The 24,337-nt window shown below is 39.2% G+C and overlaps 3 protein-coding genes across 9 annotated transcripts; 2 read left to right on the top strand and 1 right to left on the bottom strand.

Annotated features, from left to right (window-relative positions):
- Positions 1-2,366: 2,366 nt before the first annotated feature.
- On the bottom strand, positions 2,367-4,988 carry LOC103943256 (seipin-2-like). Its single transcript, XM_009353511.3, has 2 exons — positions 3,856-4,988; positions 2,367-3,064 (listed from the first exon to the last, which is right to left on the bottom strand). The coding sequence occupies exons 1-2, from the start codon at positions 4,921-4,923 to the stop codon at positions 2,579-2,581; spliced, it is 1,554 nt and encodes a 517-aa protein (XP_009351786.2). The 5' UTR covers positions 4,924-4,988; the 3' UTR covers positions 2,367-2,578.
- A 2,429-nt stretch (positions 4,989-7,417) lies between these two features.
- Positions 7,418-14,120, top strand: LOC103943294 (probable LRR receptor-like serine/threonine-protein kinase RFK1). 2 transcript variants are annotated; one of them, XM_009353561.3, is made up of 24 exons: positions 7,418-7,722; positions 8,188-8,368; positions 8,506-8,577; positions 8,671-8,739; positions 8,814-8,885; positions 9,137-9,208; positions 9,305-9,376; positions 9,460-9,531; positions 9,649-9,720; positions 9,821-9,892; positions 10,039-10,110; positions 10,445-10,513; positions 10,610-10,675; positions 10,822-10,884; positions 10,970-11,017; positions 11,143-11,186; positions 11,330-11,721; positions 11,810-12,008; positions 12,192-12,338; positions 12,434-12,552; positions 12,640-12,850; positions 13,018-13,255; positions 13,359-13,506; positions 13,627-14,120. In XM_009353561.3, the coding sequence occupies exons 1-24, from the start codon at positions 7,608-7,610 to the stop codon at positions 13,966-13,968; spliced, it is 3,027 nt and encodes a 1,008-aa protein (XP_009351836.2). In that variant the 5' UTR covers positions 7,418-7,607; the 3' UTR covers positions 13,969-14,120. The 2 variants fall into 2 exon arrangements, with proteins under 2 accessions (XP_009351836.2, XP_048438230.1); XM_048582273.1 differs by lacking the exon at positions 7,418-7,722 and adding an exon at positions 7,890-8,100.
- Positions 14,121-14,812: 692 nt separating this feature from the next.
- Positions 14,813-21,814, top strand: LOC103943272 (probable LRR receptor-like serine/threonine-protein kinase RFK1). 6 transcript variants are annotated; one of them, XM_048582269.1, is made up of 24 exons: positions 14,813-15,065; positions 15,525-15,699; positions 15,828-15,899; positions 16,038-16,082; positions 16,160-16,231; positions 16,335-16,406; positions 16,498-16,569; positions 16,653-16,724; positions 16,832-16,903; positions 17,001-17,072; positions 17,431-17,502; positions 17,599-17,667; positions 17,976-18,041; positions 18,233-18,295; positions 18,384-18,431; positions 18,544-18,587; positions 18,765-19,156; positions 19,235-19,433; positions 19,688-19,831; positions 19,971-20,089; positions 20,200-20,410; positions 20,581-20,815; positions 20,920-21,067; positions 21,184-21,814. In XM_048582269.1, the coding sequence occupies exons 1-24, from the start codon at positions 14,954-14,956 to the stop codon at positions 21,682-21,684; spliced, it is 3,147 nt and encodes a 1,048-aa protein (XP_048438226.1). In that variant the 5' UTR covers positions 14,813-14,953; the 3' UTR covers positions 21,685-21,814. The 6 variants fall into 6 exon arrangements, with proteins under 6 accessions (XP_048438226.1, XP_009351815.2, XP_009351824.2 ...); XM_009353540.3 differs by having other exon boundaries at positions 14,815-15,065; positions 16,014-16,082; XM_009353549.2 differs by having other exon boundaries at positions 14,925-15,065; positions 15,467-15,699; positions 16,014-16,082.
- The last annotated feature ends 2,523 nt before the right edge of the window (positions 21,815-24,337 follow it).

Here is a 24,337-nt window from a genome sequence, read left to right as displayed (position 1 = left end):
TGCCACCACCAGTGGAATCGGGGGACTCAAACTATCAGATTCTCACTCAACCCGAGTGGTGCCGCTGCCATCTCCACTGTTTGGAAAAAATCCATCAGAGAAGATAAGGACTCCATCTTCTCCAAATTATCATTGTTTATTTAATATTTTATTATTGTATCTTTAATCATTCCTAAGCATTATTTTCATTATTTAAATGATAAAGTGAAACTTTAATCATTCATGGCATGGTACAATTAGAGAAGTCAGGTCCCTATTTCACTTTCTGAAAAAACCCACGGGAAAATCAGGAAGAAGATAAGCTTTCTTATAATAATTTTATTATTATCCTCCTTTGATATTGTAGGCCATGCCTAAAAGAAACCCATCATTACGTTTTCCCAGTATCATTGTCTATTAATATTTTATATTATTATTTAATATTTATTACAAGACCACTTGTCTGGCACACGACTTAGTCTTGCCAGCTTTATTATAATTATTTTCATACATGACTACTGACACATCCACCTAGAACCCTCATTATTCTTTACACCCAAACTACACCATTTACATTATTTAATGATTTTATCACATGATTATACTACAACACATGACGCCTTCTGATCAAACCATTTATTTTCATTATTTGAATGTTAGGTCACAGTACACAACAGGGTTATGCACGTATATATATGTATAGTTATGCATGTATATATATGTGTGTATTATCCCTACATCCATCATGTTAAGATTATTATGCTAAGAATGCTTCCCAAATCTATAACTTGGATTTCACTAATCTTAGTCGCATCACTCATGTTTAAATAGGCATTTATTTATGCAACCTTAAAGTGCTGCCTAGTGTCATGTGATTGCCTTTAACCATGTCACTTATGCAACATGTGATTTACCACACAACTGAATAAATTATTTACTTATAGTAGGCACATAGTACAATATTTTACCTTGACAAACTTTGTCAATTTGATTTATTCATTATGCGTTCATACTTATACTGTCATTTATTGTCAGGAATTATTGAACAACTAGCTCTATTGATCAACAGTGTTACTGATTAAAGAAGCCTACCAACCTATAGATCGATGAGCCACATTCTTATGGAGACAAAGATTTAGTTTGAACAGTAATCTCTTGTCTGACCGGACACCCACTTCGTTGGACACTCGCTCATTTGGACACCTATGTGCTTGGACACCCGCAACCTTGGACACCCATTCGTTCGGGCACTTACGAGATTAGACACCGTCAAACTTAGACACCCTTGAGCTCGAAACTAGACTCACGGACCCAACTTGTGGACCCAACTCAAAGACCCTACGTATGGCCCCAATTCAAAGACCCGACTTGTGGACCCGATCCGCAGATCCGACACATAGACCCAATATGCGAACCCTACAAGCGGACCCGAGTCATGTCAAGAGTTAACTCATAATGAGCTCACGCTGACGTCGAGTGCATACTCGCAATGAAGAACGCCACAAGCCGAGCTGCCTCGCAACAAGCACTGCCTCCAGTCGAGCAACCGCCTCGTCGCGAGTATTGCCTCTAGCCGAGCAGCCTCGCAACGTGTGCTACTTCTAGCTAAGTATTGCTTTACGTTAAGGACCATTTCATGTCGAGTACTAGTTCTAGACGACATCTAGTCACTTCGGCCCGCACATGGATTGAATTTGAAGTCTCCAGCCAAAAGACTCTTGATTGAATACCTGCGGAACTCCTGTTGTACCATATATTGGGCCTCAGTATTTGGGCTTCATTACTTAGCCCATGATTCATGTAAGAAGGGAGGAAACCCTTATTCTATAAAAGGGCTCCCTCGCACTCACTAGAGGGGGGGCAAACAGAATAGCAAAGAGAACATCCTTTCAAACAAAAAATGTAAATCCGAACCCAAAAACCAAAAATACTAAAAATCCAAACACGTCAAAAATTTGTTATAGATCCCTGCAAATTTAACAATCCAAAACCATGAGACAGAAAAAGACGAATAGATTATACAAAAAAACCTTAATCCCTTAGTCCAACAGTCATTAAAGAATAATCTAATACAGTATTCCTGAACAGGGTTTTGAGCCCCAGGAACACCACAAGTTACTTCATGCCAAGTTAATTGTTATGATCTCCAGTGCCATACTCTGAAGACCTGGAATTCCCTTGCACACAGCTCTCCACAAATCCGAACTCCATTCGTTATCTATTCAATACATGTCACGCTCCCTCGGCATTGGCCGTATAGGAAACTTGCACACTCCGAATCAAATTACACCCATTTCGTAACACAAACTTGTCTTAGAATTTCAAGCTCAACGTAATTCATTCGCACAACAGCTACCAAGTAAAATGTCAATGGCTAAATGAGAAGATATAGAATACAAATGTAAATTATAAATTGCTTCCGACATTTATATGGAAAGACAAATTTCAACAGGTAAAAAAAGACATTATCTACACTGCGGTTTAAAGAATTTAAAAAATGAGTGGAAATTTTAGGTTAGATACTATAGAATTGAATAGGTTAAGAGTGAAAAGTCTAACAAAGGTTCCCCTACTTCCATAACCACCGGCATGTTTCCAGTTAAGTTCGTACCGGAAGGCTGTTTTGAGTGGCAGTGCTGATGACAGAACGATCCCTTGGTCTAGTTCTCGGAATAACTAATGGTCTACAGCAGATTAGAGTAACGAGCATCTCCGTCATGAACACCATCATGCTTATCCAGACGAATATAGTTTTCTTCCAATTCCATATAAATCTTCTAAATAGGGGAAGCTCTGACTCAAGGGTCACTGATGAATCATATATTTGAGGAATACCGGCACCAGGCGAGTATTCTGCACGCTGTTCTATTGTCACCTTTAAGCAGGCAGTGGGAACATCACCTTCGATAAACCCTCTAAACTTGAGAGTCAGAGTTTGGGATTCTGAAACATAGCCGGCAACAAGAGGAACAACCTTAAGGAAAGTCAATAGAAGGCGGATAGGCTCACTTTTGAACTGTAATATGCATGGTTGGCTCGAACTGGCAAGGGTTTTACCATCTACAGACAGGAACTGGACCCTGACCTACAAAAATAAAACAAAATTAGTCAAATAAAAATTCATGATAGCAAAACGTATTTTCAGAGAGAAAAAAGCGAGAGATTGCCAAATCTTTAGTTTTTTCATTTTTTTTTTTTTTTGGTTTCAATTACATGGCAATGTAAAATTAACTAGGTTTTGTTAATCAGGATTAACAGTGGATCTAAAAGTGTTGATCGTGAAAGCCTCTAATGGAAATTAAAATTTTCATGTCTTCCCCTGTAATACAACAAGTGGCATGAGGTACCCGAGGTATTTAACTCAGAGACTTGGAAAGAGATATACTAGCTCCTTTCGTACTGCTGTATCAACAATTCAACTTCCTTACTTCCCCTGGTGCCAGTATAAGAATTCATGATGATAGTAAGATCTCCAAACAAAAAACAGCATCACCAGATTTCTACGAAAGATCCATGCTTTAGATTAAAGAAAGGCTTACTAATCAATCTTCATGTCCCATATTGTTCCACGGTTCCTATGCCTTCTAAAATTAAGTGACGACTGTGACAATCTGGTGCATCTCCGTTCGGGGGACAAGCAAGGAGAAAACTACTGCCATAACACACCATATGTACAAAATGCTACTTGGAAGCTAACGACTATGATCACCAATCCAAACTTCATATACCCTTTTATAGAATAGATGAAACTCTACCATTGTAACAGCAAACTCGAAACAACCAATTCCATTATGAATTAACGAAAAAAACAAGACGCATGATAGAAGTCTGAAACAACAAATAGGAATTCACATTTAAGTGAATAAAGCAAGTTACCTGAAAGACTCCAAGATTCCTGTTGTACTCCGATTCAGGCAATATGGACGAAACAGTAACCCTCAATTTATGACCAGGAGGTATAACCTGATACCCCCCAAAACTCTCCCCAGCCTGAACTTTCTCTTTACAATCTGTACCACAACTCACACCAGCGCACGACATCACTGGCACATAAGCCACCGGACTGTGTTTGGTGTAATCAAAATTCAACATTTCCTTCATCTGCAGTGGCTCCACCACAATGCACCTCACTAGAACTCCACTAAACAAAATCGCCGAGACCAAGAGAGCACACAAGACAATACCAACATAGCATGACCAAAACAAACCCCAACCACACCGCAATGCCACCTTCCAAACCGCATTGTTGTCCTTCAACCACTCGAAAACCAGAGGACTCACACACCCACTAGCCAAATTCCACAAATATAACAACTTTCCGTTTAAATACTCTCTCCCTCGACGCACAAATTGAAAGGGGTCGACTACCAGCATGTAAGAATTGTGCAAAACCCATAAGGGAAATGTTAAGATGCTAACGAATAGATTAATTTGGAGACCAATTGCTTTGATTACCAATCCTGCTATGAAAACAAGAAGGTTAAACGAAGGGTCACCGATTTGCGCGGCCGAGTCGGCCGAGTCGGCGGATGGGCCATCGTTGGCGGCGGTAGTTACAGTCGAACCCTCGTCCTTTTGGTCACTCGGAACTTGCGCCGAGCTGCCTCGGTCCGGAGTCGACTCGGACTCCCTCAAATTCCGGGGAAGCTTAAATCTTCTAGCTCGGAAACTGAGCCTGGCGTCGTTGTTGGGGTCAATTCGGGAGGAGCTGAGAGAGGATTCTTCTAAAGTTGAAGTGTTTGTGTCGTCGCCGGTGACTGCTCGGACAAATGACCGGCGACGGAGGTGGGTCGCCTGAGGGGGTTTGGAATCGGGGAGGGAGAGTGTTGGGGGTGACGTGGATTGATCTGATTCGTCGTCGGAGGGGAAGTCGTCGAGGGCGTCGAAGAAGACGTCGTCGTTTTCGTCTTCGTTGTTTGAGGCGGGAGGTTCTGTAACTTCCATCGCTGTTGCCGCGTAGCGTGGGGCTGGAGTTTGCTGATTGCTATCGTATCAGCATTTGCCAGTCATTACTTACGAACGCAAAGAAAACGCTGCGTTTTAGGCCTGCTCGTTTTTTTAATTCTTTTTGGATTAGCTTTGGATAGAGAAAATGCTCAAGGAAATAGTGTGTAAAAATTAAATTATTTTTAACTTCGTCTTGGATTAAGAGTACAAAGTGTGTGTAAAAATTGTTTCTCACCTTTAGTGTTTTACAAAACCCATCGTTAGGCACTCGCTTAGGTGTAGAGGCCGGTCAGGATGACGATTAATTCATAAGTATTTAAAAATTAATAAAGGATGCCTAGACACGTCTATGTTGTAACTCTCACATAGACAGAAAATAGATAACTTACATTTTGAATTTTATTTTTTTAATGAATTGTATGTGACTTGTTGGATACTTGGATAAACACTTATTATATCATTCTTCATGTTTTTAATATGTTTTAATATTTTATAATATATATGTCATTCTAGTTTTCAATTTATATTTTTCAATACAATTATGTGTTTTTTTAAGTATATGTACACATTTATTTATATGTTATATAATAAATTTAATTAAAATTTAAAAAACCACTTAGCCACCACCTAGGTTCCAGTTAGACACCCAAGCGTTAGGTCCTTGCCGCCGCCCTAACACCGCCTAGTACCTTTTAGAACCTTGCTTACTATAAATAGAAATGTAGTCCGGTTATGAATGACCATAAACTATCTATAATTTATAGATATTCTTGAATCTTGTCTTTAACAAATGAAACGATTACCCATTTGATATCATCATAGTCTTTAGATGAAGCCCATTCACCATGTTTGTGCAAATATAAAATTTAAAACAAAAAAAAAATATATGGAAAAGAAAAGAAGTTGGAGAGAAATGTAAGAGAGAAAACATGTGGGTTTTATTTATTTATTTATTATAATTAGAGATGCTATGATACATGTGTGTCAGTGTGAAAGGTTAGTAAAAACAAAAAAAATAATTTGGTTTGTGCGAAGTTATATTATTGCTTAAAATTTTATTTTGTGATAGAAGATCAAATTGTCTTTGGACCTTTTTTGATTGATAAAGAACATTTTGTTAATAAGTAATTTAGCTTAATAAAATATGTTGTATAATTGTGTTTATTAACTAAACACTCATAATTGTATGCAACAGGTGACAAAAACGAATGTCACATCCCAATCTCGACTTCACCGTAACACGATATTGTCCGTTTTGGGCCCTGGCCACGCCCTCACGGTTTTGTTTTTGGGAACTCACACGAGAACTTCTTAGTGGATCACCCATCCTGGGAATGCTCTCGCCCAAACTCGCTTAACTTCGGAGTTTCGATGGAACCCGAAACCAGTGAGTTCCCAAAATGTTTTATGCTATAAGAGGTGGACATGCACATATAAGACACATCACCCCCTCTTCGTTGGTTGATGTGAGATGTTACAATAATTCTATTACATCCTAGACTGGCTCCACCGTAGCATGATATTGTCTACTTTGGGCCTCGACCACGCCCTCACGGCTTTGTTTCTGAGAACTCACTGCTTTAGACCTCGACCATACCCTCACGGTTTTGTTTCTAGAAACTCACACGAGAACTTCCCAGTGGGTCATCCATCCTGAGAATGCTCTCGCCCGAACTCACTTAACTTCAGAGTTCCAATGGAACCTGAAGCCAGTGAGTCCCGAAAAGGCTTCGTGCTATATGGAGGTGGGCATGTACATATAAGGCACATCACCCCCTCTTCGTTGGTCGATGTGGGATGTTACAATCCACCCCCCTTAAGGGCTCGACGTCCTTGTCGGCACACTTGCACCACACGGCAGAGTGGCTATGATACAATTCTATCACATCTAAGTCTCGACTCCGTTGTAGCACGATCCGCTTTGGGCCCCGGCCATGCCCTCACGGTTTTGCTTCTGAGAACTCAGACGAGAACTTCCCAATGGATCATCTATCCTGGAAATGATCTTGCCTGAACTCGCTTAACTTCGGAGTTCCGATAGAACCTGAAGCCAGTGAGTTCCCAAAAGGCCTCGTGCTATAGGAGGTAGGCATGTACATATAAGACACATCACCCTTTCTTCGTTGATCGATATGGGATGTTACAACGAAGGTTCTATGAAAATGACCTTTCATGTTAGATACTTAGTGGGTCAAGTTTTTTGGTAGTAATTGGTCCATGCTTGCAAGTGCTTATTGGTACAACTCAAGTCAAATTTGATTGCGTGTAATTGTTTCATGTTTTGTGATTGTACCAGTCCAACTTTGACTTCGAAAAGGAATTGAAGGTTAAGAGGTGCTTAGCCAGTCAGCCCCGCCCTTGGTAATTGACCACCATCGTCCTTTTCTCCACTGCGCGATACTCGAAACGCCGCCACCAATCCTACAATGCACTCACGTGTGATAAAACTTTGTCATGTAGTTATGCATTATTTGTTTTAAGCCGCCACTACAGTGCTACCATAACGTTCCTGAGTGTGCGTCTTCGTCCCCTTTGTTCCCACCATCAAGCTTAATACATGTTCAATGATCACATCAGGGAACAGTAGACGAGTGCTCGTCTACCTCACAAATGACAAATCCATACACACTGTATCCTCAGAATAAACTTTTGTTAAAGATCGATTAGTACAATTTTCATAAATGTTGATGATGATGCAGCAGCTGGCTGTTAAGCTCTTTGTTTGCTTCCTTGTTGCATTGAGTTGTTTCTTGCTGCCGGGACTTGCTCAGCCTCCTCAGTTGCCCCAAGAGGAAGGTGAATTGAGTTGAGTTGTTTATATTACACACACAAACAGACATTTGTATATTATATATATATATATATATATATATATGTATCCATAGCTGGTACGTACAAGGACTCATCCATGACTGGATCTATAAGCTCTTTATTGCAGTCATTTAACTGGCTGAAGTTTGCAGACCTAGCAGTAGATCAGTGTGCTCCCCCCTCCATACCCAGTTCGTATCCCGCTCCTTGTAGCTTGGATTAGATTAATTACATTCTCAGTCGAGAATCTAAGATCATTTATTGCATCAAGTTCTTCTAGAGCAAGGTGTAGAGCTTCGTGTATAGAGCTCAATGATTATGCTGATTTCATTACGAAATACACCTTATATTACACATAGAAAAGTAGGGTACTCTCGGCCTTGCCCTTATCTCATTTTACATTGATTTGTTTTCTGTTGCTGTTTGAATCTGGATGCCATTGCCTTTTAGTTGATGCTCTCCGACAAGTTGCTACCACGATGGGGGCCAAATATTGGAGTTTCAACGCTGGTGCTGATGCTTGCCGAATTGATATGGTGGGTGTAACAGAGAACCAACCAAGGGGATCCCAGAAAAATACCGATTGTGAATGCAACTTTGAGAACAACACTGTTTGTCATGTCGTAAAACTGTATGATTCTTTTGAACTTCATGTCTCACCTTGATTTTTCCACGACTTAATAAAAAGTCTATGCCTTCCATGTTTCAAAGCTCTCAATTTCGGTAGTTTCTGCTCAATACTTTAACTATTTGTTAAACATTTTACAGAATGATCAAGGGTTATAGTTTGCCAGGTTTGCTTCCACCCCAACTCGTCAAGCTTCCTTACCTCCGAGAAATGTATGAGCTAACGCATTTGAATTACTTGATTTTCGAGATTTGGACGATACATATCTTTATATCTTAATTAAAGTAACATTTCTTTCCGTGTAGTGATTTTGCTTACAACTATCTCAAGGGTACAATACCACGGGAATGGGCTTCAATGAAATTAACTTATATGTGAGCCTTTTGAATTTCTGTGAAAAAGGTTTTAAACGAGTTGCTATGTATATTTATTAGTGAATTTTCTGCAGTTCTGTTCTTGCCAATCGCTTATCGGGTGAAGTTCCAAAGGAGTTGGGAAACATGACCACTCTGACATTCCTGTACGTGTTGTTTAACTATACTACATGCCTCGTTAGTTGCTAGTTGACCTATAGATGAACGAAAATGCAGAAAGAGAATAAAAGAGAGAGAAAGTAATTGATTACATTGATACTGAATTAAATCTTTACAACTATGAGAATACAGTTTATATAGCCATCATGACTAACTTGCAGCCTAAGCTACTTAACAAACTAATTTTGGTAACAACTCTAACAACCTTTGGATATTGTCAACATATACAAACCATTAGGAACCTTGAAGCAAACAAGTTTTCTGGTATTCTTCCCACTGAGCTTGGGCATTTGGTCGGTTTACAGACTTTGTAAGACATCAAATCCTCTTATTCCCAATTTTTTAAAAGGACTACAAACTTATATATGTTGAGTTAATAGCCCCTTGCTGCATGTTACAATTGTAGGTTTATTTCCTCAAATCAGCTGACTGGAAACTTGCCAGAGACGTTTTCCGAGCTAAGGAGTTTAAGAGATCTGTAAGGTTTAATTAGATTTGTTTCTGTTTTATAGCATTATACTGATTCTCGTGTCTGATAATCAAAATTATACTGCAATGCAGCCGAATGAATGATAACAACTTTAATGGAACAATCCCGATTTGGGTGCAGAATTGGAAGCAACTCGGAAGATTGTAAAATCCTTATATTTGTTTTAGTGAAACAAGCTGTTCTCATTGCCCTTCGAATTTTTAAAATTTTTATAGCATGTATTAATCTTTTTTATTTCCCAAAAACTTGTCTTCTTGAAGAGATATGCATTCAAGTGGACTGGAGGGACCAATCCCATCAAATATTTCTTTTTTGTACAATTTGAAAGAGTTGTGAGTAATTTGGATCCTCATTCTGCTAAGTTATTTATTATGTGATCTTTCCTGCAGATTTGATTAATTGTTCTGTACATCGTGGTGTGTCTTTGTACAGGAGGATTAGTGACACAAATGCACCGAGCCAGGGATTTCCTGTGCTGAGAAATATGACGGGCCTAGTAATATTGTATGTTTGAGAGAGAGCTATGTCATTGAATACTTCGGTGGTTTCATATATATGTAAACTCACAAGCGCACACTCACGCAAATATCTTTTTCTGTCCAATAGCTATAACTAAAACTGTTTGACGCTGATTATTTAACTAATTGAAGGATTTTGAGGAACTGTAACATTTCCGGAGAGATCCCTGCATATATCTGGTCCATGAAGAACCTGGAGATGTTGTAAGTAATAAAACTTGTAAAAACTTTACTTTTGATGCTTGAATCACACCACACACAGACACCTACAGAAGTGAATGTCTGCAATAAAGCAGAATTGTACAGAAGTCTCCTGCTGGAATGAGCTATCTGCCCAGCTTCCTAAATGTAAAATATTATCTGACTACAATCAGCACCCTGCTCTGGAGGAGGAATGCATGTTGAGCGCAAACATATAGTTCATTTTTCAAACAATGTTTCTTGGATGCAATCAACCCTTTACTTATTCTGTCATATATTTGGTTAATGAATCTGTGTTAGGATGAAGGTTGATTGATTGTTACTATGTGATGGTCAGGGATGTCAGTTTCAACAACCTAGTGGGAGAACTTCCATCCACGATAGGAGCTGAGCGTCTGAAATTTGTGTAAGTGAGAAATGCAGTAACCTAATTGCTGAACTCAGCATCTTTCTTGATAGTATTGTGAGGTACAATACTAATACTCTACGTCGCTTTGATTAGCTTTTTGACTGGCAACCTGCTAAGTGGAAATGTTCCGAAGTCAATCTTGCTGGAGGGAAGTAATGTGTACGTTTGTTTCCTGAATACCTCGTTTCTGTGTATATACTGTTGTATACAGTAAATGTCTCCCCTTCTAACTCCTAATTACATGGCACTGAGGTTCCTGTTTTGTTGCAAAACTGAGTACATTTACTTTCTTATGATTTTTGCAGTGATTTGTCGTACAATAACTTCAAGTTGCAAGGCCCTAAGCAACCAGAATGTCAAGAACACTTGTAAGAACACATAATTTTCTCTATGGATTACTTTCTAGATTGAGGTGGTTTAGGAAAACTGAGTGTTTTCACAAACTGTTTTCAGGAATCTAAATCTGAACTTGTATCAGAGCTTTTCGAAGGAGGACAACTTGTAAGATGCTTCTTTTTGTATCGGAGCTCTCTTATTTTGCTTCTTTCCAATATAATTTCTTAAGTTAATTACAAGACAATGAGCCAAATTTGCTAAAATCTTTCTACTCATTAATTTTGTGACAGAGGGGGAATTCTTCCCTGCTTGAAGAATTTTAAGTGCCCACGATGTAAGTATATGTACTAGAGTGCTTGCATATCTCACTTTTGTCCTTTGGAATTCAAGGTTGTAAAGATGATTAGCATTTGCATCATGCTTAATTTACTGGCTAACTCAAATTTATCCTTGCTTGTCACCATTTCTTTTGGGCAGATTCAAATTGTATGCATATTAATTGTGGTGGAAGTGACATAATTGTCAAGGACCAGAATCGCAGGAATGTCATGTTTGAAGGAGATGGAGGAGTTGAAGGTGGTACTGCAAAATATTTTAGGAATGAGAAAAGTATGTGGGGTTTTAGTAGCACTGGTGACTTCATGCATGGCTTCGATCAGCAAAATACACGTTACTCTATCTCGCTGGAGTCTTCAAATCTCTCTGAATTATATACGACAGCACGCACATCTCCACTTTCGCTTACATATTTCCACTACTGTTTGGAAAATGGAATTTACACTATAACTCTCCACTTTGCGGAAATCATATTCACAAATGACGAAAAATACAGTAGCCTTGGGAGGCGTATTTTCGACATCTATGTTCAGGTAATTATCTACACTGTTCAAAATGCCTATCTTTTTATGGCTGCAAGGCTGCAACTTGAGGTTTTGATAAGAGACCATTGTTCTTCAGGAAAGGTTGGTGTGGAAGGATTTCAATATTGAAGATGAGGCAGGTATGGCTCAAAAGAAATTAGTTAAGCAAGTATCTAATGTCAATGTGACAAGTAATGTCCTAGAGATCCGATTCTATTGGGCTGGAAAAGGAACAACGTCGATTCCAGAGAAAGGAAATTATGGTCCCCTTATATCAGCCATCTCTGTGGTTTCTGGTGAGTCAGTCTTAGTCGACGTTTCTTACGCTGTCATTTTAGTACCACCATATGAACGGAAGGTTGAGTGAAGGTTTCCTGTCATATCGTAGATTCTGAGATTGTGCAAAGGTTTACTCATTCGCTTGAAAGCACTTCTGGCTTCTGAGTGACGTTAATTTGTTTCGTTTACTCATTGGCCAGATTTTAAACCCTGTAAAAATGGTGGAACCGTGCAAACTATTTATATCATTGCCGGTGTTGCTGTTGGGGGATTATGCCTAACACTCTTCATGCTGGCAATCCTTTGGTGGAAAGGATGTTTGGGAGGAGAAAGAGGGAGACAACAAGGTGCATATTACATTAAACCAGCCATGTCATTGCCAACAAAATATGTTAAATAACATCAGGAACTCATCAGCATACTTTATTTTCTTTTGGAACAGATATTGTAGGACAAAATATGCAGACGGGAATTTTTACTTTACAACAAATCAAAGCTGCCAGTAACGACTTTGATTCTGCAAACAAGATTGGAGAAGGCGGTTTTGGCCCTGTCTTCAAGGTAGCGCTTTATTTTATTTTTTTTTCCTGGCATATGGAATTCTCATGATTTGAAAAGTAGATTCTAAAATTTAAGGTGGGGATGCAGGGTCAGTTACCTGATGGTTCATTGATAGCGATTAAGCAGCTCTCATCCAATTCAAAGCAAGGAAATCGCGAATTTTTAAATGAGATGGGCATGATAACTTGTTTACAGCACCCGAATCTAGTGAAACTGCATGGATGCTGCATTGAAGAGGATCAATTATTGCTGGTGTACGAATACATGGAAAACAATAGTCTTGCACATGTCTTATTTGGTAGGTTTTCTGTCATTTTCTCTAATCCTGAACTTTTATGGCTTCAGTTTGATCAACTGAAGATCGGAGTACTTAACGTTTGATCACTTGTATAATTTTTTGAAAAAGAACGAAATAATAATTGTATTGGGATGAGTAAGAAGCAATTTTTTTTGGATGATATATAGATCAGGAGAACCATCAGATTAAACTGGACTGGCCTACAAGGCTTAAGATCTGTCTTGGGATAGCAAGAGGTTTAGCTTTTCTGCATGAAGAATCAAGAATCAAGATTGTTCACAGAGACATAAAAGCTACCAATGTACTGCTAGATGCGGATATTAACCCAAAAATATCCGACTTTGGATTGGCTAAACTTTATGAAGAGGAGAAAGCACACATTAGCACCAAAGTTGCAGGAACAATGTCAGTTACAATTAAATTTTCTTGGACGTATGCTTACATATTTACGCATGGTTTTTTCTTTTTAATTGGAATAACCAAATGTTCAAACGATCTTAATCTACAGAGGATATATGGCACCAGAATATGCGTTATGGGGTCACTTGACCTACAAAGCAGATGTTTACAGTTTCGGAGTTGTTGCCTTGGAAATTGCCAGTGGGAAGAAGAACAGCCATGTCCCAAATTCAACTTGCCTCTCTCTCCTGGACTGGGTACTAATTACAGGCTTTTCAATCTCTCAAGCCATTGCATAAAATTTTAGTTTCTCGACAAATTTATGTTAATCAGTAGGAAACCTTTTGATAAAGTGAAATTTCTGTGGTTGCATGCAGGCCTATCAGTTGCAACGAACTGGAAAATTGAAGGAGCTGATTGATGAGAACTTAGGGACTGAAGTCAACGACAAAGAAGCAGAAGTTGTGGTTAAAGTCGGTCTGCTGTGCACAAATGCCTCTGCGTCGCTTAGGCCTACCATGTCTGAGGTGGTGAGCATGCTCGAAGGACAAACAGAAGTCCCAGACATTATCCCAGAAGCGAGTACTTATACTGAAGATTTGAGGTTCAAGTCCTTGAGAGATGTACATCATCAAAGCCAAACACAGAGTTTAAGTGGCAGTCGGTCTCAGAATTCGGCAAATTGTCTCTTCATCACATCAGGGCATGACTTGAGTTAAATCCGACTTCCTAAAATGGCTGTAGTTTCTAAATTTAAAAGATTTTTTGTACTATACAAAAATCTGACCTCCTCTACCAATTGCTCCGTCTCTATTTTTCAAATGAACATTGCTCAATGAAAAGTTCTTGATTTTCGGCTTTTGACAGCTCAGCTATGATCGTCAACTCGACTTTACTAGAAATTTTATTGTACTCCGGCGTTTTTTAACCGTTAGATCATTAGTCGAAATATTGTGATTTACGGCTCAAAATTAAAGTGTTAGATACGATCTGGAAGTGGTTATTGATCGTATAGAAGCAGAAAAGAAACATTTGAAGAGTTCTGGTACCATGGCGACCAATAGTAGGTGGCAACCAATCAATCGGAGACGGGCAGAGAAATCCTCTTGCATTTCATGTTTAGTTTTTGTGTCTTATACGAGCTGAGTTTCGCACTTATTCGTTAGATACCTGAATTCTTTGCATGGTGGAGAAATTTTGATAATTTACTTATTTTATTAGGATAAGGATTTTAGGATTTTGAATTTGATGCCAACTAAGGTTAAAATTCTCATTGTAACTTAAATCATATATACTGTAAATAGGATTTTAAAGTTGATTTATTTTTAGTGTTAGCTTTGAATACTATCTTCATATGAGATGAAGTCGTATAAAAATTATAGTGTAGATACAAGACTTACTGTTTGATGATTGATCAACCACAAAACTATTCCGCCTAAAAACATTCACGGTGGTTTGAATTCTACGTGAGCATTCATTCTTTATTTTCATAACATATGCATTATTTTCTTTCTATTTTTCGTTAAAACGTGACCTCAATATTCACCTGTCGTGCGTTTCGATCACACTTGCAATTATCCGGTCAAAACAAACGTGCGGTGACCTCAGTGAACAGTAAAAAGTGCCTACTTCTCTCACACCTTCTAAAATTGGCTGTCTGCGAAAACTTACCAATTGCTACAATTTCATTGCTAGTTGGTGACGATGCATCAGCTGGCTGGTAACCTCTTTCTCGTTGATTGCTTCGCTATTATTGCATTGAGTTGCTTCACACTTCTGGGACTTGCTCAGCTGCCTAAGTTGCCCCAACAGGAAGGTGAGTGCTTATTACTGTATATCTTTCTACTGTTTACAATCCCTAGTTGCCTGTTTGGATTAGCTGGCCTGCCTGATATGGGCAACCCAAACTGAGAATTCTTCTGTTTTCATTTTCGAGTTATCACTATGAGGGATCCTCCTTTCGAGACTGCCGAAAGCGCTTTATATGCATATAAGCGCTTTTGTTACAAACATGTTCGAATTTTATCGACAATCCAAGTGCTTCCCGAAGAAGAGTTAGGTGCTTCTCAATGCAAAAGGCACTAAAAAGTTTTGTTGTCAATCGTAATCTGAAGTGCTTTCAGTCGTTAGAACCTTCCATAAGCAATCTAGAGAATATATAAGCTCCTTTATCAAAATTGCATCTAGTCTTGGCATTCACTCATTGATTGTTTACAGTATTGATATGCTACAGCTATGATGCTTATAGTATTGTTTGAGTTTGGATGCCTTTTAGTTGATGCTCTCCAAGAAATCGCTACCACGATGGGTGCAAAATATTGGACTTTTAACGCCGATGCTTGCCGAATTGAAACCGTGGGTCTAACAAAGAAGCAACCGAAGGGATCCCAGGCAAATACTGATTGTGATTGCAACTTTGAGAACAGCACTGTTTGTCATGTTGCAACGCTGTATGAGTCTTGACTTTTACTTTTTCTTTGATTTTTTCATCTCCATCGGCTTAAGAAGGCAACACCTTCCATGTCACAGCTCTGAATCTCGGTAACAACTTTAATATCATGTGTTTAATGTGTTACAGAACGCTCAAGGGTTACAGTTTACCTGGGTTGCTTCCGCCTCAACTCGTCAAGCTTCCTTACCTTCGAAAAATGTAACAGCTATCATATTTGACTTACATGATATACATTTGAGGTTCGGAATTGGATGCTACATAGCTTTAGTTAGTTATTAGTTAATTATTCAAAGTAACATTTCTCTCTTGTAGTGATTTTGCTTACAACTATCTCAGTGGTACAACACCGCAGGAATGGGCTTCAACGAAACTAACTTATATGTGAGCCTTTTGAATTTCCTGGAAAAGGTTTTGATCTCGTTGCTATGTACGTATATCTAATAGTGAATTTCCTGCAGCTCTGTTCTTGTCAATCAGTTATCGGGGCAAATCCCAAAGGATTTAGGAAAGATTACCACTCTGACATTCCTGTACGTAACTGCATTTTGATTCAAGTTCTTGTGATTGTTGTGAAAATATACTCATAAAAATGATACATCAACTTTCCTTTCTTTTTCTTTCGTAAATCATCAGGAACCTTGAGGGGAACCAATTTTCTGGTATTGTTCCTACTGAGCTTGGGAATTTGGTTAATTTGCAGACTTTGTAAGTTACCAAACCTCTCTTTATATTTCTAAAAAGGATTTAGAGTAGTTTATGTTGAGTTGATAGTTCATACTGCATGTTGCAAATGTAGGATGCTTTCCTCCAATCAGCTGACTGGATACTTGCCAGAGGCGTTTTCTGGGCTAAGGATGTTAAAAGATTTGTAAGATTCAATTAGATTTGCTGCTTTTTATAATAAACTGGTGCTTGTAACTAATTAATCAGCAAAATTCTAATGAAATGCAGCCGAATAAATGATAACAACTTTAGTGGAACACTACCCGATTGGGTACAGAATTGGAAAAAACTCACAAGATTGTAAGATCCTTATACTTTCATAAAACAAGTTGTTCCCGTTGCCATTTGACCATTTAAAGTTTATACCCTGTTTGAATCGTTTTCTTTTTTCAATTGCCTTGTTGAAGGGAAATGCATTCGAGTGGACTGGAAGGACCGATTCCATCTAATATTTCTCTCTTGAACAATTTGGAAGAGTTGTGAGTAATTTGCACTCTCATTCTGCTCAGTTTTTCTGCATGATCTTTCGTGTATCCTTGACTAGTAATTCCGCGCATCGTGTCATATCTTATGCAGGAGAATTAGTGACACAAATGGACCATATCAGGAATTTCCTTTGCTGAGAAATATGACAAGCCTAGTAAGATTGTATGTCGAGAGAGCTTCACCGTTGAATGCTTTGATAAGCTTGATGATTTCATATGCATGTCTAAGTGCAAGCGCATATTCACGCACACAAACAATCATGTTTTCCTACTTGTTGCAAAAGACAAAACTCCATTTTTCATCAATTGTTAAAACAAAATCCAACGGCTGACGAAATCATTTTATTGCATTTGATTGTTACCGCTGGTTTTTTGACCTAACAATTGGTGAGCATGAATTTGGTGCTCATCGTTGAGTTCTTCTGCCAAAAATTATGTCTGTCTGCTGTTCTTTTTCTATTCAATAGCTATAAGCCTCTAACTAAGAGCTGTGTTGATGCTGATTGTTTAACAAATTGAAGGGTTTTGAGGAACTGCAATATTTCCGGAGAAATCCCCGCATATATCTGGTCCATGAAGAATCTAGAGATGTTGTAAGCAATAAAATTTTACGTAATGTATCTGCTGAATGAAATCTGTGTTAGGACTTGGGATGGAGACTAATGATTGTTATTATAAAATGGTGATAGGGATGTCAGTTTCAACAAGTTAGCAGGCCAACTTCCATCCACGATAGGAGCTGAGCGTCTAAAATTTGTGTAAGTGCGAAATTATTTACGTTTTGATACTATCAGTTTTAATCTACAACAGAGAACAGTCAGTTGATTTCAAATTCTGGATACACCAGTAATAACTATTACAGGACAAAAGTAGTGACGATTTTTATACAAGCATTTACATCTGCATCTGCAACACTAGCAAATCGGCACACTAAACAGTTTTTCGTCTGAACAACTTGCTTTTTGGCCAATAACCATGTCATAGAAATAAAACCAAATTGATGAAGTTTGCATTTTTCTCGATAGTTCAGATATCAAATGCTAATACTATGTGTTGCTTTGATTAGCTTTTTGACTGGCAACCTGCTAAGTGGAAACGTGCCAAGGTCAATCTTGCGAGATGGAAGTAATGTGTGAGTTTGTTTTCTGAAGTGTTTTCTATTAGCCTCTGGTTCCTTATTATATCTGCATTCTACTTAAGTTCCAAATTATGTGTATCTACCGTTGTATATTGCAAATATCTCCCCTTCTTATTTCTAATTCCATGGCACTCCGGTTCCTGTTTTGTTGCAAACTCACAGTTGTTGTTTAAGCTTTTTTGCAGTGATTTGTCGTACAATAACTTCACATTTCAAGGCCCTGAGAAACTGGATTGCAAAAAATACTTGTATGAGTAGATGCTATTCTCCATAGATTACTTTTTAGATTATGGTGGTTTAGGAAAACTTACAGTTTTGTTCACCGTCATCTTTCAGGAATCGAAGTCTAAATTTGTATCGGAGCTCTTCAGAGAAGAACAACTTGTAAGATGCTTCTTTTTGTTTTGATTGATACTTTTCTTCATATCTTTTCTTTTCAATTTCCAAAGTTAACTTCAAAATTTGCTTATTCATCGTTCTGCTGAATCTGTGACAGAAGGGGAATTCTTCCATGCTTGAAGAATTTAAAGTGCCCACGATGTAAGCATACTTGCTGGAGTCTAAGTATTAAGGACTGCTATGAGACTAATTTGAAACCATTAGCCTTATTTTACACCTAAAAATTCAGTGTCGAGTTCATTTACGAATATGCACATATAAATTCAGCAATTACACCATCTTTGAATTTATCTTCACTCATGACAATTTTTTGGGCAGATTCAAACTGTATGCATATTAATTGTGGTGGGAGTGACATAATTGTCGAGGACGAGAATAACGCGAACGTCATGTTTGAAGGAGATGGAGGAGTTGAAGGTGGCAGTGCTAAATATTATAGGAACGAGAAAAGTATGTGGGGATTTAGTAGCACCGGAGACTTCATGGATGACTTCGAGCTGCAGAATACACACTACTCTGTATCTCTAGAATCTTCCAATCTTTCTGAGCTATATACAACAGCACGCGGATCTCCGCTTTCACTTACTTATTTCCACTATTGTTTAGAAAATGGGATTTACACTATAACTCTCCACTTTGCGGAGATTGAATTCACTAATGACAAGAGATACATTAGTCTTGGGAGGCGAATTTTCGATATCTATGTTCAGGTAATTAGCAACACTAATTGGATTGCCATCATTATGTTCTTGTAACTCAGGGTTTTGACAAGGTCATTTTTTTATCAGGACAAGTTGGTGTGGAAGGATTTCAATATTGAACATGAGGCAGGCATGGCACAAAAGAGATTAGTTAAGCGAGTAGATAATGTCAATGTGACAAGTAACGTCTTAGAGATCCGGTTCTACTGGGCTGGAAAAGGGACAACAAGGATTCCGGAGAGAGGACACTATGGTCCCCTCATATCAGCTGTCTCTGTGGTTTCCAGTGAGTCAATCTTGTTGACGTTTCCTTCGCATTTTAGTACCATCATTTTAACTGAAGGTTGTCCAAAGGCTTTCCTAAGATACTGTAGAATAAGAAAGGCAGTTCTGCAGTATTAGTGCATTTTGAATATTTGATTGTTTTCACAGTTCATGATTTTGCCTGTCTGATAAAATCTTTGTGGTCAGCATTATCTTCTTTCTTTTTGCCCGAAACCTTTTTGTGAGTGAGCGTAACTGGTTCATTCTTTTGTTCAGACTTTAAACCGTGTACAAATGGTGGAATTGTGCGAACCATTTACATCATTGCCGGTGTTGTTGGGGGAATCTGCCTAACACTATTCATACTAGCAATCCTTTGGTGGAAAGGATGTTTGCGAGGAAAAAGAGGGAGACAAAAAGGTGCATATTACATTAAACATCTCATTCTCAAATTGCTAGATTGCATCCTGCTGAAAATTATATCCAAAAGCTGCTACTAATAACGACTTTGATTCTGCAAAAAATGATGTTTGGCATACTTTAATTTCTTCTTGTACAGATCTTCTTGGACGAGATATGCAGATGGGGACTTTTACTTTGAAACAAATAAAAGCTGCTACTAATGACTTTGATTCTGCTAAAAAGATTGGAGAAGGTGGCTTTGGTCCTGTCTACAAGGTAGCCCAGATTTCCTTTGGAATATATAGAACTATCAAGGAAAGTCCTTTTCTTGTAATACAAATCTTCATGGCAAAAAGTAAATACTAAAAGTTACGGTTTGAATGCAGGGTCACTTACCTGATGGTTCATTGATAGCAGTTAAGCAGCTGTCATCCAATTCAAGGCAAGGAAATCGTGAATTTTTAAACGAGATGGGCATGATAACTTGTTTGCAACACCCGAATTTAGTGACACTGCATGGATGCTGTATTGAAGGGGATCAATTATTACTGGTGTACGAATACATGGAAAACAATAGTCTTGCGAATGCCTTATTTGGTAACTTTTATGATGTCATTAAAATCTGAATATACAAGACATTTAACATTTGATTTAAGTTTCTTGTGGACATTCTATAATTATAACGTTTCTGTTAAGGGAAGTTTTCAGATTTGATCATCTGTTTTTTATTTGTACACTTAGAAGATTTTTGGTTGCATGATATATAGGCCAGGAGAACCGGATAAACCTGGACTGGGCTACAAGGGTTAAGATCTGTACCGGGATAGCAAGAGGTTTAGCTTTTCTGCATGAAGAATCAAGACTCAAGATTGTTCACAGAGACATAAAAACCACCAATGTGCTGCTGGATGGGGATTTGAACCCTAAAATATCGGATTTTGGATTGGCTAAACTTTATGATGAAGAGAAAACACACGTCAGCACCAAAGTTGCAGGAACCATGTCAGTTGTCTTAAAATTTTTCTCGACACACATTTACCTATATACATAAGTTTTTTCGTTTTAATTGGAAAGTGACAAATTATTGGGACTATCTTAATCTGCAGAGGATATATGGCCCCAGAATATGCGTTATGGGGTCACTTGACCTACAAGGCAGATGTTTACAGTTTCGGAGTTGTTGTGTTGGAAATTGCTAGTGGAAAGAAGAACAGTTATGTGCCAAGTAACGCTTGTGTCTCTCTCGTTGACTGGGTAGTATACAGTTTTCAATCTCTCGAGCTACTGCATAATTTGTGGTTTTTCCGACAATTTTATGTTAATCAGTAAGAAACCTTTTGATAAAACGAAATTTCCATTGTTGCATGCAGGCCAATCAGTTGCAACAAGGTGGAAACTTGAAGGAGCTGATAGATGAGAGCTTAGTGAGTGAAGTCAATGACAAAGAAGCAGAAGTAATGGTTAAAGTCGGTTTGCTGTGCACGAATGTTTCTCCGTCACTTAGGCCTACCATGTCCGAGGTGGTGAGCATGCTTGAAGGACAAACAACAGTCCCAGACACGAAGCCAGAAGCAAGTATTATGCACTGTGAAGATTTGAGGCTCAAGGCCGTGAAAGATCGACATCATCAAGGGCAAGCACAAAGTTCAAGTGGAAGCCAATCCGAGAATTTGGCAACTTCTAGTACAGGTTTGCTCTTCCTCGCCATGAATCGAGTTCAATCAAATTTGAATCAAGATCCTGAGGACATCATGCATAGTAGCAGTCTAGCTAGTTGTCTATCCTTCTCTTGTAATTTTTTCATACTAATTGTTGCGAGTTTCTTTAGCAAATACATATGCTCTTCCTTAAAAAAAATACTAAATATTTAGAACGCTTGTTTGACTAGGATATCTTTCACACCAAAGATGTGTATTTATAAGCAAGCAGTCTGCATGGTATCGTATTATTCTCGTTCTTGACTAATACATAAGGAATGAAAAATTGGGTTTCAAGTTGAAATTAGCAATCTTCATGTGAAATGAACCATATAAAAATAGAAAAACTAATGAAAATGGTTTGAAAATTTTTAAGTTTTAACTAAAATGATAAAAATGTGTTATAAATGAATAGTATCTGTTAAACCGTATATTTTCACAAAAAAAAAAAAAGTAAATAAAAATATAAATGAAGTGGAGTAGACGTGGAGATGTGTGGGGATTGCAAGTGCCTACCTTCAAGGGGTGAAAACAATATGAAGGTTGTTGACTTTTATCTCCAAATATATATATATATATATATATATATATATATAATGGGATAATAAAATCACTTCACAACTGGAGACGTGGGTGGTTTTCTACGGGTGTCCTACTATGTGATAGCACTCGTCCACTGAGTATGATTGTCTTCCCTTTTATTCTTATTTCTTTCCTTTTTTTTTTTCATATATTATTTTTTGTTTTATTATTTTTATAAAAAAATTAATATAAAATATTGACGTGATAAAATTAAAACTGTTCAAATAAGATAAAAGGAAAGGGTAGAGAGATTGGAGGGAGAGAATCCTCCCTCACCCACTAACCACAACTTCCGTTTCCACCGTTCGCCTATAAAATGCACTAAGCCAAAGCAAACCGGGGAGAAAAGGAGGACAGAAAAATAGACACACAGAGAAGACCTGCGGAGAAGAAATAGTAGAAATCTCGAGAGAGGTCAAGAGAAATCAAAGAAGGAGCGAAGTGTTGGAACTCAAGGAGACAAAGGCAAACAAAGAAGAGGATACACGGCAAGGGAAAGCAACAAAGCATTTAAAGGTATAAATCCATCCTTTTCTCTTCATTTGTATGGTTTCTCTCGGCTTTGCAGGAGAAAAAGAAGCACTTTGCTTCTTCAACCTCGCCCATTCCCCGAAGCCAAAAAATGAAGGTGGAGACTCTAAAGAAGCAACCCCAAATCCTTTCCCTAACTCTCACCCTCTTCCGGAGATCACCAAACACACAAAATCAAATATCCCAGAGGAAGAAAAGGAACCCAGCAGTGCCGGTCTACCATGCCCAGCAATAATGTGGAGGTTCGCCGACGGCGCAAAGGAAAGAAGCGAATAAGGCAGCAACATCAATGAACACACTAGTAGCGGCCACCGCTGACCTCCCCAGGGCCCAGAGAACCGCAGCTTCAAAAGCTCCGATGCCTCCTCGCTCCTCCCGTAGCAGCGCCGCCAGCCGCAAGAAGCAGCAACCATCATTGCCGCTGTCAATTCCTACAACCGCAACGGTCGCCGTCAAAAGCCCAGCCACGAATAACAGCACATATCAACTCTGCCTTCCCCCGACTGCAGTGCACCGCTCTCTTTCTCTCTCCCTCTCCCGGATTATTCACCGAGACCCACAAAGAAAGCTTGGGAAATCTCCCTCTTCCCTGCTCAGCCGATGGCAGCAGTGTTGATGCAGCACCAACCGTTGATCAACGCCGACGACAAAACCCAAGCCACGAGTGGCGGCAACGGCGAGCCGATTTCCCTAGAGTCCAGATCGCAGCAACGACCTACAACCATCACCGGCGCAGCAAGACATCAAACGAAAGCCAAGACGGACGCAGCAGCCGTGCGCCATGATCCCTGGAAGATCAACAGCCGGGAACCGCCGCAACCCCATCAGCCGACAGCAGCAGAAGACAGGCCCAAGGCCTCCAAGACGCTGCAATGGCTATAGCACCACCGTCGTTGTGCCTTCGCCGTCATCAACGCCTTACAACCTGCGAGCCTGTGTCAACGTCAAACAGCCGTGGTCGCGTCTTCAAGGACAAGCCCACTTCCCGTATTCTAGAATTGAGGGTGCTATGCACAACGGTCTCGCTGAGAAAGAAAGCCATAAGAACTCTCAAGGAGCAACCACCATCACAGCCGTCTATCCGAGTCCAAAGTAGTTACGCCCACATCCTGCTCACTCCGATATCAACTACCACGTCCCTGAAAGCTCCGAGAGAGTCCCGGCACCATGCTCTGTCTTCTCAAAATTAAAGATTTCTAGCACTGCAGCACTGCATCATCCAAACACCGCAACACCACCGCTCGTCAACCGTTGTCTTCGGCAGTCCTCCGGAAGAAGCCCAAGGGCAGTGCAATCCGCAATCCGAGGACGGTGAACCAAGCGATGAAGTTGGGCATGCGGATCCAGACCATCAACAAATTCGACAGAGGCTCGAATAAGAAGGTGGCAGCGGTGGTCAGTGTGAAGAAGTTAAGGAAGACAACATTTGCATCACCATTTCTGACGTCAAGCGGAAGACAAAGCCAAGGACAGCACCAGCGACTTCAACGCTGACATTACACAACCACCGCACAAATCTGAGCATGATGATCCAGGTGGCAAGCTCATGGATTCGTACGGACAATTATTGCCATCGTTAGTCACGGACAGAGAGAAAGAAGAGTTCCTTTTGGGACCAAACAAGCATCTCATGGCAGCCAGGAGTTGCAGAAAAAGGGACGATGCGCCTGGATGCATAGAAGGCTTGCTGGAAATGAATGTTTCTCTTTCTTTT

Source organism: the organism of the source record quoted next, unplaced genomic scaffold, assembly GCF_019419815.1.
Source record: "Pyrus x bretschneideri cultivar Hongxiangsu unplaced genomic scaffold, Pyrus_bretschneideri_v1 Contig19, whole genome shotgun sequence".
Lineage (NCBI taxonomy): Eukaryota > Viridiplantae > Streptophyta > Magnoliopsida > Rosales > Rosaceae > Pyrus > Pyrus x bretschneideri.
This window is presented reverse-complemented; position numbering and strand designations above follow the sequence as displayed.